Source organism: Schistocerca serialis, chromosome 3 (assembly GCF_023864345.2).
Source record: "Schistocerca serialis cubense isolate TAMUIC-IGC-003099 chromosome 3, iqSchSeri2.2, whole genome shotgun sequence".
NCBI lineage: Eukaryota > Metazoa > Arthropoda > Insecta > Orthoptera > Acrididae > Schistocerca > Schistocerca serialis.
Genome location: NC_064640.1, coordinates 995,713,117 through 995,728,435, shown reverse-complemented (window position 1 = coordinate 995,728,435; position 15,319 = coordinate 995,713,117). Strand labels below are relative to the sequence as shown.

At 39.6% G+C, this 15,319-nt stretch overlaps 1 protein-coding gene across 1 annotated transcript in view; it reads left to right on the top strand.

The window, feature by feature from the left end:
- LOC126471446 (structural maintenance of chromosomes protein 4-like) overlaps nucleotides 1–15,319 on the top strand; it is a 252,910-nt gene that overhangs the window by 200,456 nt on the left and 37,135 nt on the right. Inside the window, exon 16 of the mRNA XM_050099628.1 lies at nucleotides 493–637. Coding sequence (XP_049955585.1) covers nucleotides 493–637 — 145 coding nt within the window. The remainder of the gene's footprint in view (nucleotides 1–492; nucleotides 638–15,319) is intronic.

The following is a 15,319-nucleotide window of genomic DNA, read 5'->3' as shown; positions in this document are numbered from 1 at the left end:
ACTAATTCACTCCCATTTCCGCACAAATTCAATCTGCATTTCATCCGCATCATTCAGGCAGTCTCCTAGAGACTGTTCTGCTCCCTTCCTCCCCAACCATCACTCTATATCACAGTGTGCAATATGCAACTACCCATGCTTTGCAGATGGGTAAACTGGCTCTTCGTTGTGCCAGCTCCTCAAATTTACACCCATTTCCCTTGCCATACCTTCCTCTCATAGCTCCAGGCCATTCACCCATCAGTCCTTCTTTACGAACCTAACCCCGTAGATTGCTCTGCAAGTCACAAATATCTTAGTATCTCATGAATTAATGTGAAGAATATCAGGTTCCAATTTTTTATGTATTGTATTTATTTTGGCTGAATAAAAGATTAGTGCACCTTGTACATAATGAACCTGCAAGAAGTTAAAATTAATTTTGTCCTATTTACAGATACTGTGTTTGAGTTGACTCATCAAAATTGTTATGTTCTTTTTTTTTTTCACCAGGAATGCTGAAAAAAGTAAGAAGAAAATAGAAGAGATGGAAAAGGAGGTTAAAGAAGCAGAAAAAATAATAAGTGTATGTCGAGAAAAGAGGACTCGCCTTGAGGACCTAGCAAAAGAAGTGTTGGTCAAGATGAAAGATGTAATTGTAAGTAATTTTGACATGTTTGGGCTCCTAATTATCACTAATACAGGCAATGCATACATACTGAGACATCTGTGGTGTGTACTGTTTATTCTTAAATTGATTTGCGAGTTTGCTCATGTACCATCAATTGGGGTAAAAATGACAGAAAAGTTCAAAAACATAAAATGTTAAATAACTACACATTGGTGATGGAAATTTAGTTGTTATATTTACTATTCAAAAGTTCTTAATTCATGTCAGTGGCTAAATGTATCATATTCTGAACGTCAGTTTTCAGGAAGACTGATTTTCTTAATTTTTTTAATGAGCAAAAACTTTTATTTACGTGAATTACGTAAAACAACTGATGTGTCTAGTTGTTACACATGTTGAGCATTAACCCTTCACGACGACAGCTAGAGCAATACCAAAAGTTAATCTATACTTCCAGAAACGTTCCACGTGGGAAAAATATATCTAAAACAAAGATGATGTGACTTACCAAACGAAAGTGCTGGCAGGTCGATAGACACACAATCAAACAACAATCATACACACAAAATTCAAGCTTTTGCAACAAACTGTTGCTTCATCAGGAAAGAGGGAAGGAGAGGGAAAGACGAAAGGATGTGGATTTTAAGGGAGAGGGTAAGGAGTCATTCCAATCCCGGGAGCGGAAAGACTTACCTTAGGGGGAAAAAAGGACAGGTATACACTCGGACACACACACACATATCCATCCGCACAGACACAAGCAGACATTTCTGCTTGTGTCTGTGTATGTGCGGATGGATGTGTGTGTGTGTGTGTGTGTGTGTGTGTGTGTGTGTGTGTGTGTGTGTGTGTGGCCTTTGACACATTTTTCTGTTGGCAGACGCTTATATGAGCACCGAGTTTTGTTGCTGTATATGGCGCATTTCCTTGGCAACTTAAGTTTTATTTTTGGGTTTTTTTTTCTTGTCATTCAAGTTTTATTGCTGCAGTATTATTCTGCAGTAGTCAGATACAGTAATATCCTTTGTTAGAAGATTAGTTTTTACCAGTCGGTTACAAAAATTTAACTGAAAACTAAAACAATGAAAAATTTTCCGTAATTCTAAAAAGTTCTCAGGTTTTTCCCTGTTTTCTCACAGATAAAAAAATTTCTGGATATTCTGGTGGTTCCGGGTCATATACACCCTGTTCCACTGTGCAATAAGTATTGTGGACTGTTGGTTATAATTGTGATAGATGTAATCAGTACCCTTTTCTGTCATCTCAAATTTAACTCAATGAAGAAATACTGTACTAAGTAGAACAAATTTTTGTGTAGAATGTGCCTCACGTTTTTTATGGCATTTCCACTTTCAATGGCTGTATTGTATGTGAAATGATATTGAAGTTCTGCAAATTGTTTTGTGCATTTTAAAGTTTCCCATTCTGATAACAAGTAAAATATATAATTAATGTAAACTAAGTCTCTAAGTTTTGATAAAATTTGTGTAACAAAACTTGGACATGTGTTATGCTGTAGAGTATGAAGGGCTGGACAACATCTTTGAAGTACCATTTGGAGGGGAAATAATCTATTTTACTTGTGACAAACTATTGGGATTTGATTTTAGGCTGGCAAGATAGATTTACATAGTAACAATCTCAATCTTAGCTACATTCTTAGGGGATATGGGAGCAGGTTGTGGACATGGAGCAAATATAGAATGACAATTGCTTGTTGTAGTGAGGTAGAAGTGACAGTTGGAAGGTGGCATCACATGGTCTTGTTAAAGGTCAGATGTGCTCCATGCTTATCGTCTTTATCACACATGTATAATTTTTGGCCCACTTCTGGAAGTTCTGGCACTACTGCTTATACACATGAGAAAGACAGTTTGCAATTCTTGGCAGCCAGTAAGTAGTTTTTCTACTGAAAACAGTGCTAGTGATGACTCTCTAGAGGGAGAATTTTATTCCATTGGATGTGGTGTGGAAAACAGATTACTTCCTAGTGTACAAATCATCTAACTGGGAAGAATTGTGCGGGTCCTAACTTGAAGCCCTGCTGCTACGTTCTTTTATGCCTGATCAATTATAAATGCACTATGTGATCAAAAGTATCCGGACACCCCCTAAAATATATGTTGTTCATGTTAAGTGCATTGTGCTGCCACCTACTGCCAGGTACTCCATATCAGCAACCTCAGTAGTCATTAGACATCATGAGAAAGCAGAATGAGGTGCTCCGCAGAACTGGAGGACTTCAAACGTGGTCAAGTTATTGGGTGTCACTTCTGTCATACATCTATATGTGAGATTTCTACACTCCTAAACATTCCTAGGTCCACTGTTTCTGATATGATATTGAAGTGGAAATGTGAAGGGACACGTACAGCAGAAAAGCATACAGGCCGATCTCGTCTATTGACTGACAGAAACCGCCAACTGTTGAAGAGGGTTGTAATGTGTAATAGACGGATTGAACAGTGGAAAAACATTGTGTGGAGTGACGAACCACAGTATACAATATGGTGATCCGATGGCAGGGTGTGGTATGGCAAATGCCCGGTGAACATTATCTGTGGTGTCACCGCCAGACACCACACTTGCCAGGTGATAGCCTTTAAATCGGCCGCGGTCCATTAGTATACGTCGGACCCGCGTGTCGCCACTGTCAGTGATTGCAGACCGAGCGCCGCCACACGGCAGGTCTTGAGAGACTTCCTAGCACTCGCCCCAGTTGTACAGCAGACTTTGCTATCGATGCTACACTGACAAATACGCTCTCATTTGCCGAGACGATAGTTAGCATAGCCTTCAGCTACGTCATTTGCTACGACCTAGCAAGGCGCCATTACCAGTTTATATTGAGATTGTAATTATGTATAAACAAGAGCGATGTTCTCCAATTATGGATTAAAGTTAAGTATTCCAGCCGCTACGTTCTTTTCTTCATAGTATAACTCCTTTAACTGTTCCAGACCTCACGCCAGTCTGCGTGAGCTTAACGCATGCATTTCGGCCTCCTCTAGCAACATGGTGTTGGCTCTTCTGCCAACACTACATTATCTGTCAGCGTTGGGTATTGCCAACAGCAAAATTTGGAGGCGGTCGTGTTATGGTGTGGTCGGTTTTTCATGGAGGGGGCTTGCACCCCTTGTTGTTTCGCATGGCACTATCACAGCACAGGCCTACACTGATGTTTTAAGCACCTTCTTGTTCCCACTGTTGAAGAATAATTCGGGGATGGTGATTGCATCTTTCAACACGATCGAACACCTGTTCATAATGGACAGCCTGTGGGGGAGTGGTTACAAGACAATAACATCCCTGTAATATGCTGGCCAGCACAGAGTCCTGACCTGAATGTATAGAACACCTTTGGGATGTTTTGGGAACACCAACTTCATGCCAGCCCTCACCAGCTGACATAGATACCTCTCCTCAGTGCAGCACTCTGAAGAATGGGTTGCCATTCCCCAAGAAACTTTCCAGCACCTGGTTGAACATATGCCTGCAAGAGTGGAAGCTGTCATCAAGGCTAGGGGTGTGCCACACCATATGAAATTCCAGCATTACCAATGGAGGGCGCCACAAACTTGAAAGTTGTTTTCAGCCAGGTGTCCAGATAGTTTTGATCACGTAGTGCATTTCCATAACTACTTAATCTTTCAGGAGAAGATATCTAAAAAATTCTGTGGCACCTGTGGCACAGCCAACAGTACCCTATGGTTTCTACGTTATCCAACCCAAGACAAGCCCCCCCCCCCCCCCCCCCCCCCTTTGAAACCAAACCACTTATACCCTTGATTAAACATTGCTCATACGTCAATCTCTCTCTGAAATGACTGTTGATAACCATTACCCCCAGACTGTACCTGTCTCAAGGTTATTCCACCAGCACTTGTGAGTTTCTTAACTCAAAACATAAAATGAAATCATCTTTCTATAATATCCTTCCCAAACCAACCTGTCTCAAGGTTATTCCACCAGCACTTGTGAGTTTCTTAACTCAAAACATAAAATGAAATCATCTTTCTATAATATCTTTCCCAAACCACACTGTCTTACCTATCACCTTCCTAACCTTCAAAATATCCTTGTCAAACATTTTTACCGGGCTACCATCACTAACTGAAAATACTTATCTCCCTGTAAATCATATTCTGTGCACTCACTTACGTCCACATTCTCGTATACAATGTGCCCCACTTCCATTAGCACCCCCTCCCCTCCTCCTCTATATACTTAGTCTGTGCCACATATCAAGCTCCCACAACAAACTCCATTTCAAAATATTATATTTAACAAATACTGATACAAACATTCTTTGTGTTCTCATTTACTACCAGAAACACGTTTGCATGAAGTCTTATTGTGCTGGGATTGGCTAATAGAATCATAGAAAGCAAGCACCATTTTGATTTGGTAGTGTGCAGTTAATGCCGTATTTGGAAGTTTCCATATTTATTCTTGGGTATTATTAAAATATACAGTTTAACTGATGTACTGCATTAAAGGTCTCCCCTAAACATATCAATTTGTAAAAGTTTGTGCAATGGTTTTGGGAAATTTGGTGTTGGCAGATCACAATATTATGTGTATTGTAAGTTGAAGTCACTTAATTGTGGATCCTTTATTATGGCAAAAGGAATTTTCGGTGATGATAGTGAACACATTTTGAAAAACATGGAGACATACAGGGTGTATACGGCATACAGGGTGTATACGGCCCGCGAGATCTGGGAAAAACCAGGGAATTTTTTAGAATTTAGAGAATTTTTTTGTTTTGTTTTAGTTTTCAGTTAAATTTTTGTAATTTTGACTAGTAAGAAACAATACTCTAACAAAGGATATTACTGTATCCCACTACTGCAGAATAATATTGCAGCCATAAAACATGAACGAGAGAAAGAAAAATGAAAATAAAACTTAAGTTGCAAAGGAAATGCACCATACACAACAACAAAACACAGTGCTCGTACAAGCATCTGCCAACAGCAAAATGTGTCTAAGACTTTAGGAAGACCGTGCAATGCTTCATAACAACAAATTGCCTCGATGAGCGTGACGTCACAACTGTTTACATTAGACGGTTCAAATGGCTCTAAGCACTATGGGACTTAACATATGAGGACATCACACACATCCGTGCCCGAAGCAGGATTCGAACCTGCGACGGTAGCAGCCGCGTGGTTCTGGACTGAAATGCCTAGAACCGCTCGGCCACAGTGGCCGGCTTACATTAGATTCGTTTGAGCAGTTGCAAGCGGGCTCATGCGCATGTGCAGTTGAGTTGCACATGTGCAGTACCTTCTCCCATTTCTGGCTACAGGAGTGTGGCTGTTAGCTGTATAATCAGTAGCAGCAAGATGCTACCCAGGAAAACTTTTAGTGGCGCGCGTGAGCTGGCAGTTTCAGTGGGGGCAAACTGGGGTATCTGCCCCGTTCGGCAAGAATTCATATTCTTGAGAAAAAGCCTTGTTTCACAAAGGGCCTAGTATCCAGCGCACGTTGGTCTATCGGTTATTCATCTGATTTTGAAACGTGTCACAGTTGGTTTTTGAAAATTTGTGAGCATATTCTAAGTTTATTTCTGAATGGAACATAAGTTGATTTTTAAATGCATGTATAGTGTACGTCATGTCTCTGCCAGGGGAATCCTGTTGCATCTAGAAATAAAATTTCCTGCAGACAGGAGGAGACGGGGGGCTATACGAGCTGAGCGGAATAAAGCCGAATGGGTGAATGTCAATCGCTGTTTGTTTAGGTGATTGATTGGTTTTGCGAATGATCAGCGTTGTTATAATTAGCAGCAAAATCCATAGATTCAGACTACCAGAGTGGAAATAAACAACTAACAGGAATAACAAGTAAGAAAGATTACATATTATCTTCTCGGTGTATCCAAGAAAATGAATGTTTGATAGAAAATTTTTGGCCAGACCGCTACACTAGTAAGGAAGGCAGAAAGGTGGAAGGAGTATATAGAGGGTTTATACAAGGGCGATGTACTTGAGGACAATATTATGGAAATGGAAGAGGATGTAGATGAAGATGAAATGGGAGATAAGATACTGCGTGAAGAGTTTGACAGAGCACTGAAAGACCTGAGTCGAAACAAGACCCCGGGAGTAGACAACATTCCATTAGAACTACTGATGGCCTTGGGAGAGCCAGTCATGACAAAACTCTACCATCTGGTGAGCAAGATGTATGAGACAGGCGAAATACCCTCAGACTTCAAGAACAATTTAATAATTCCAATCCCAAAGAAAGCAGGTGTTGACAGATGTGAAAATTACAGAACTATCAGTTTAATAAGTCACAGCTGCAAAATACTAACGCGAATTCTTTACAGACGAATGGAAAAACTGGTAGAAGTGGACCTCGGGGAGGATCAGTTTGGATTCCGTAGAAATGTTGGAACACGTGAGGCAATACTAACTTTACGACTTATCTTAGAAGAAAGATTAAGAAAAGGCAAACCTACGTTTCTAGCATTTGTAGACTTAGAGAAAGCTTTTGACAACGTTAACTGGAATACTCTCTTTCAAATTCTGAAGGTGGCAGGGGTAAAATACAGGGAGCGAAAGGCTATTTACAATTTGTACAGAAACCAGATGGCAGTTATAAGAGTCGAGGGGCATGAAAGGGAAGCAGTGGTTGGGAAAGGAGTGAGACAGGGTTGTAGCCTCTCCCTGATGTTATTCAATCTGTATATTGAGCAAGCAGTAAAGGAAACAAAAGAAAAATTCGGAGTAGGTATTAAAATTTATGGAGAAGAAGTAAAAACTTTGAGGTTTGCCGATGACATTGTAATTCTGTCAGAGACAGCAAAGGACTTGGAAGAGCAGTTGAACGGAATGGACAGTGTCTTGAAAGGATGATATAAGATGAACATCAACAAAAGCAAAACGAGGATAATGGAATGTAGTCGAATTAAGTCGGGTGATGCTGAGGGAATTAGATTAGGAAATGACACTTAAAGTAGTAAAGGAGTTTTGCTATTTAGGGAGTAAAATAACTGATGATGGTCGAAGTAGAGAGGATACAAAATGTAGACTGGCAATGGCAAGGAAATAGTTTCTGAAGAAGAGAAATTTGTTAACATCGAGTATAGATTTAAGTGTCAGGAAGTCGTTTCTGAAAGTATTTGTATGGAGTGTTGCCATGTATGGAAGTGAAACATGGACGATAACCAGTTCGGACAAGAAGAGAATAGAAGCTTTCTAAATGTGGTGCTACAGAAGAATGCTGAAGATAAGGTGGGTAGATCACATAACTAATGAGGAGGTATTGAATAGGATTAGGGAGAAGTGAAGTTTGTGGCACAACTTGACTAGAAGAAGGGATCGGTTGGTAGGACATGTTTTGAGGCATCAAGGGATCACAAATTTAGCATTGGAGGGCAACGTGAAGGGTAAAAATCGTAGAGGGAGACCAAGAGATCAATACACTAAGCAGATTCAGAAGGATGTAGGTTGCAGTAAGTACTGGGAGATGAAGCAGCTTGCACAGGATAGAGTAGCATGGAGAGCTGCATCAAACCAGTCTCAGGACTGAAGACCACAACAACATCCCTAATTACAATTAAAAAAAAAAAAACAACTGTGCTCAGTATATTTAGTCTACAGAATGAAATCTGCGGAAGAGATACCTATATCAGTCAATAATGTTAGAACACTTCGGTTTTGGGCGATGACGACAATGTTACCGACTCCATTCGGAGTTTACTCTCTTTCAAAACATGAAGGTTATAGCTACATCATGTTGAATATTGAAAGCCAGTTATTACCTAATGTACAAGTGGAAAGATGAGCTGCTTTGATACTGCCAGAATTCAGGCCAAAGTTAAATTATTCCATGAATAAATAAAAACCGCAAGTAGTTTGAAGTTGGTGCTTATTCAGTTTTCTGGGTTTTGAATACAGTAAGTGAAAATTGAGGGTTTGACATGAAATGTATGAAGGCGATACAGGTTAGTATACTTACTCAGTCGAAATATAGTTGTGCAAGGGCTATGATGTACATTGGGCTATTAAGGGGTTGTAAGCCATGGTGACTTCATGGCAGGTATCGAGCTTTTTTAGAATAAAAGGTTTTAGGTTTAGTCAGTTGGACTGTAGAATTTTCTGTTGCTTATTGTTTTGATCAGTGGCAGTGCTTTTGTAGATCAGTTTGGATTAGGCTAAATTACTTTGCAGGTGGGGAAAAAGGGAAGTGCATGCCACCTCCATCTTTGTAAAGGACAGGTGCTCAAACATATCTTCAAATTGATGTCCACTTCAAGAAATGGATGAACAATGCAAATTCCATATTATTAATTAATCTAAAACAATAGCTGTATTCAGCTTCAAATATTACTGGATAATTCAAATGCAAGTGTTTATACTAACATTTGCATCCCCCCCCCCGCCCCGCAATCACACACACAGACAGACAGACAGACAGACAGAGAGAGAGAGAGAGAGAGAGAGAGAGATATTCTTGTACCTGCAAGAGCCATTGCACAAATTAAACGACTAATATCCATTGTGTGCTCTGTAATTTTGTCATGAAGGTTATCCATGTTTAGGATAAACTGCAGGACAGGTAGCACAAAAATTTGGTGTCCTATACATACCATGGCCTGTTTATTGCTTTGTGAGTATTTCTTTGATAGTGTCTTCTACGAGAGTAAAATTCTTTCTCTCAACATGATTTGTTTTCATATCACTGTAACAACCAATTTTATCTGGCAGTAGTTGTTCTTCGGTCATTATACTACTCATAACATGACTCTGTACATTGTTAATGTCGAGTTTGTCCCAACTTTTGTAGTAAATTTCACAGTGTTCAGTGTATTTTTCCACCTCGTATTGCCTCATTTAAGCATAATTCATTAGCAGCTGATATTTTTCTGCTGTAACTCTTATCTTTGTGGTTGATAAGCAATTCAGTTAATGGCAACAGTAATATGTAGAAAGGATTGCAGTACAGTAGACTGTATAATTTGGAGTTAGTCTTTAGAAAAAGTTAAAACACTTGAGTTCAATTTAACAATAATTTTGACTAATAAAAGCGGAGTCATGAAAGTTGAATTAATGGTTTACTCACCAAAAATTAAGCAGACTGCCCTTCGTCAGTCAGTGTCTTGTGGATTCACTGGATCGTAATGAACTGTCATTCTGTCTGGTTCTACTGATATACACAGAAAGGCAGCATGACAGAATGTGTTCTTGAGCTCTGAAAACCCCGCCAATTAAGGGGCAGAGTCTGCTCCTGGTAATCCAGTGATGATTGTGGGTCGCGAGCTTGGTTCTTTACTGTCCATGTTTGATTTTGTAGTGGCTCTCGGGCGGTGAAGTTTCCTGGTTCCTTAAAAAGGAGCACAACAGTGCTTGCCTTTCTGTGTGTCCCATTGTGTTGTCAATTGCATTGGCAGTAAACTACTTTCACATATTGATTCGCGCATCAGCCCAGTACTCGCCTACTCTGTTCAAGGCTAGCCTGGTAGAGTTTTAACAGAATTTTAAACCTGCACAATAAAATTACTCTGCTGTGCAATAATACACAAGCTATTTAAATTCTGAGGATGTACATGTTTGCCACTTCTGGAGACAAAGATGGAAACATTTCTTCTTCGTCTTATTCTTCTTCTTCTTCTGCTGCTGCTGCTGCTTCACCATCATCCTTCGTCCTCGCAACCTGGAACACAAAAATTTGTCAGGGCTCAGCAGGCTTCCACATAATCATCAAAATGGAAGAATTTGCCAAATTTCACATTTTACCCTAAGCTAGGCAGAAGGCCTCGGGTGTAATGGAAATGAGTTCATTTCTCTGACCTATTCCTATTTTAGTTGATTCTGTCATACAGGACTATTCAAAAAGAAGGAACACGTTTCAAACATTATTGCTTTCAAACTACAAAAGATAGAAACACAGTTCCAATGTTCCTGGAAAGAGAAAAGTTCAAATTTTTATGCATTCAGTGTGAGCACCACGTATTTGGCTACAAATATCAAAATGGTGACTCATTTCCTGGCACACACAAAGCAGCTGGTCTCTTGTTATCAAATTCACATCTTCAGCAATGTGATGCTAGCAGACCTTCAGGAGTGTCAGGCATATGGGGGATAAAAACGCGGTCTTTCACTCATCTCCACAGATAAGTCACAAAATGAGAGGTCTAGAGATCTGGGAGGTCACCAGTGATGAATTTCATCTTCTGCTCCTCCTCTTCCACTCCAGCGTCCTGGAATTGTGTCCTTCGGATAACGTCAGATGTGCATAGATTGTGTTTTTATCTCCCCCTATGCCTGACCCCCTTGAAAGTTGCATTGCATTGTTGAAGCTGTGAATTCGATAACAAGAGACCAGCTGCTTTGTGTGTGCCAGAAAATGAGTCACTGTTATGATATTTGTAGCACAACACATGGTGCTCACACTGAATGCATAAAAATTTGAACTTTTCTCTTTCCAGGAACGTTGGAACTGGGTTTCTATCTTTTTCAGTGTGAAAGCAATAAATGTTTGAAATTTGTTCCTTCTTTTTGAATAGTCTTGCACATTGATGAATTTGCATTTCTTGAAACACTTTGAAATCGTTACGGTAACATTATTCCATGATTTATCAGCCATAGTCATTGCTGTCAAAGCTGTAATGCTGGGCCTCTGGCCGTCTTAAGTGCTGTCTGTCCAACATGCCACAATAAAGTTTCACATTATTCACAGTTGAAGGGTTATTGTGAATTGCGCAATTGTCTAGAAAAAACAGTTTTTGTTTATATTTTTATATCTATCTGTCCGGCTCAACAGTCACTCATGAGCAGTTATGATCTCTCTCTCTCTCTCTCTCTCTCTCTCTCTCTCTCTCTCTCTTCTTCTTCTTCTTCTTCTTTTTTTTTTTTTTTTTTTTTTTTTTTTTTTACACAGCAAATGATATGACAATCCTGAAACATCTGGGAATACCAGTTTTCACTAGAAAAAAGAGGTTTTTAATTTTAGGCTTATCATTGTTCACAGCAAATAACCCTGCCACTTGTTCTTTGCTATGTTTTCCTCCATGACTTTTTTCGTCTTTACTAGTCATTGATCGTAATTAGTCAGTAGGCTTTTCTGTTCGTTTTTCCATGCCAACCACTGTTGTTAATGCTGGTGCTCCCACCACAAATCTTTCTTAATATTGGGCCAGACTAACAAAAAATGACATTTTTCGCTTTAAGCATATAAGCTTACATTTTGTTCTCTAAAATTGACACTTAGTGAGGTGGCTCACTGGTTAGCTCACTGGATTCACATTCAGGATGATGAAGGTTCAGACCCACGTTTGGCCATCCTGATTTAGGTTTTCCATAATTTCACAAGTCACTTTAGGCAAATGCCAGGATTATTCCTTTGAAAGGGCTTGGCCAACTTCCTTCCCCATCTGTCCCTAATCCCATGGGACCGATCACCTTGCTGTTTGGCCCTCCTCCCCCAAATTAACCAACCAATCTAACATTGACTAAGCTAGATCAGTAAACGTTCTTAAAGACATAGGAACTCATTTTGCTGGGTTTGCTTCTTCCCTCTGAATGAGAAGTTTTCAGCAGTCCAATCATTCTGTTTTAGGATTGGTGACAGTGTTGATAACTGAATCCCAAGCTCTATTTATTTTTTTAAATTTTTTATAAAAACCATGTTTGATCTTCATTACATCATTTTAGTTAAAAGCAGTGATTAAATAGGAAATTATTTGTTCCATGTGCAGTAACTTACTACATTCATTTGTTGTCTGTCTGGTCATCAAAATGTATGATGGCAGATACTGCCATACCTCTCAGTTGTACATGCTGTATATTATACCATTTAGCCTAGTATATCTGAAAACAGATGTTATACGTATAGACTTTCCACCTAATGCCACTGGTATAATGGTGTGTCTTCAGATACTGTGTAAAACTTAAATGAATAGTTACACAAAGTACAGTCCGTGACTAGCAGTTCGTGCGAATAGTGTTCAGTGGAACATGCTGTTAAAAAGAACTTATGCCAATGGTATACTACAAATACACATAGATGCTACTCACATGTAACAAATGTTTCATATCTATGTTATAGTGTGTGTAGGGTTAGGAACAGTGGGTATCTTGGTGGCATTGAAACTGTAGCAGTGTATATCATCAGTTGTTGTGTTGTTATCTTCAGTCCTGAGACTGGTTTGATGCAGCTCTCCATGCTACTCTATCCTGTGCAAGCTTCTTCATCTCCCAGTACTTACTGCAGCCTACATCCTTCTGAATCTACTTAGTGTATTCATCTCTTGGTCTCCCTCTACAATTTTTACCCTCCACACTGCCCTCCAATGCTAAATTTGTGATCCCCTGTTGCCTCAGAAAATGTCCTACCAACCGGTCTCTTCTTGTCAAGTTGTCACAAACTGCTCTTCTCCCCAATTCTGTTCAGCACCTCCTCATTAGTTATGTGATCTATCCATGTAATCTTCAGCATTCTTTTATTTTGCTCCTCAAATAGCAAAACTCCTTTACTACTTTGTGTCTCATTTCCTAATCTTATTCCCTCAGCATCACCCGACTTAATTCGACTACATTCCATTATCCTCGTTTTGCTTTTGTTGATGTTCATCTTATATCCTCCTTTCAAGACACTGTCCATTCCATTCAACTGCTCTTCCAAGTCCTTTGCTGTCTCTGACAGAATTACAATGTCATCGGCGAACCTCAACGTTTTTATTTCTTCTCCATGGACTTAAATACAATTTTTCTTTTGTTTCCTTTACTGCTTGCTCAATAATCATCAGTTGTAAGAAGATAATAAAATATGTGGTAATATTCATCTTTTGTATGTCATAGCTCTCTTCATATTTTCACGTTTGCTAAGGAAAATTAGAGAGAAATTTCGCCTTATGCAGGACAGCACTTATTGTGCGGTCTTTAGTGGATTTTATGTATAATTGTTCCTTATAAATTAATATGTCATAATAATTATCAGAAAGACTAAGAAATGAAACCTCTTGGAAATGGCACAGAAAGTGCTTAAATATATTTGCGTAAAACAAAACTAATTAAATGGTGTGTCTCATAAGGAGGAATTTCTCTAATTTATATATACTAATATTCCATATCAGCATATTAAAACCATCTTAGGATTAAGATATCGTCATAATCATCTGTGCAGTGACACTGTTGTCAACATGGCAACACTAGCGACCTCAAAAGCACTGTGGAAGTTTTGTCGTTCAGCTGGTTCAGAATTGTCAAGGAATTTATTTTGTAACTCTTTGTGCTTATTTATTACCCTGTCAGACTGGTCTCTTGACATGACTGTGAATTTCCACTTTCCAGTACATCCATTAATTTGCATGTATGTGCTTTGTGCACAACCTGGGCATTGAATCATTAATGCAGAGTACTTTGGTACTTCGTGTTTTGTTTATATATGTTCGGTCCCCACACCTGTGATCTCCACCTTTTCAAAATTTTAACAGTATATGCAGGCCCTGCAGCAAAGATCACACAATACCCAGCATGGTAGATGGTAGCAAGTTCATGCTGGGAGGAGGGGGGGGGGGGGAGGAGTGAGGTGGGTGGTACCCATATGATGGTATCCTCCTGACTGCAAGGATCGTGCCGTTGATGCTTGAGCTGTCACCAACTCATGCCAAGGAGAAGGTACCCCTGTTCAGGGATACTGACTCTAGCCACTGGCAACCATGACAGGTGGCATCATTATGACAGATATTTGATGCCATGAAATCAGCAAAGTTCCACTCTATGGCCACTGTGCTCTGGCAGAGTCCTTAGGCAGACTGCAAATCAGTGCAGCTCATTAAAACCCCAGGAACTTTCCTCCCTTGGCTACATGGTGGGAGGAAGACAAAACCAAGCAAGTTCCAGACACTTCTGTACTAAGTTTGTAGGAAATATTGCAAAATTATTTGACAAACTCTCTTCCCTAAACAAATTACCTGTAAAATCCCGATTCTTTAAAGAATTGGACTCCCATGTATAAAACAGTTTCAGATATGTAATTGCTTTGCAAATGAGTTATGTTAAATATCTGACTTCAAACATGAAAGTGAGAAAAAAGTTTTGGAAAGGTTTGAAATTATGCAGAAACCTAGTTGAAAGTTGCCAAGTGCTCTTATTCTCAAATACTGGATGAATATACTCAAAGTATTTGCATGCTGTCAATTTTTTGTTTATTCGTTCGGCATATACAAGGCAAATATTACAGTGTCATTACAATCCACTAGGAAATTACGACACTACACAATGCTACTTATAGTTTTGAGCCAATCTATGGCTAGGTCAGGCAGGTAATGTGTCCTTCAGTTCACCACTATATCCTACCACTTCACACACCAGTAGGTGGTCCATTGTCTGGATTTCACCACATTCTCACACGGGACTCTCCGCAAGTCCCCACTTACTCATTAGATGTTTGCATCTTCCCACGCTTGTTCTAAGACAATTTAAGGCAACCCAGAGCTTCCGAGGGAGATCAAAACCATTTATCTTCTTGCTGGGGTCATCGATAAGCTTTTGGTTCTTGTGTGTCCCTTTGCACCATGATTCTCTCCAGGCTAGCTTTGGCTCGAAGTCCTGTAATTCCCTGCCAATCTTCCAAAAGGGGGACCTAGATTTTAGCCTGTTGATGAGTGATAAGTCTTGGTGTATAGGGAGTTCTGGATTGTGTACAATCTTCCTATATATTCTTGAGGTCGCCATGGAGCGCCTTATATCA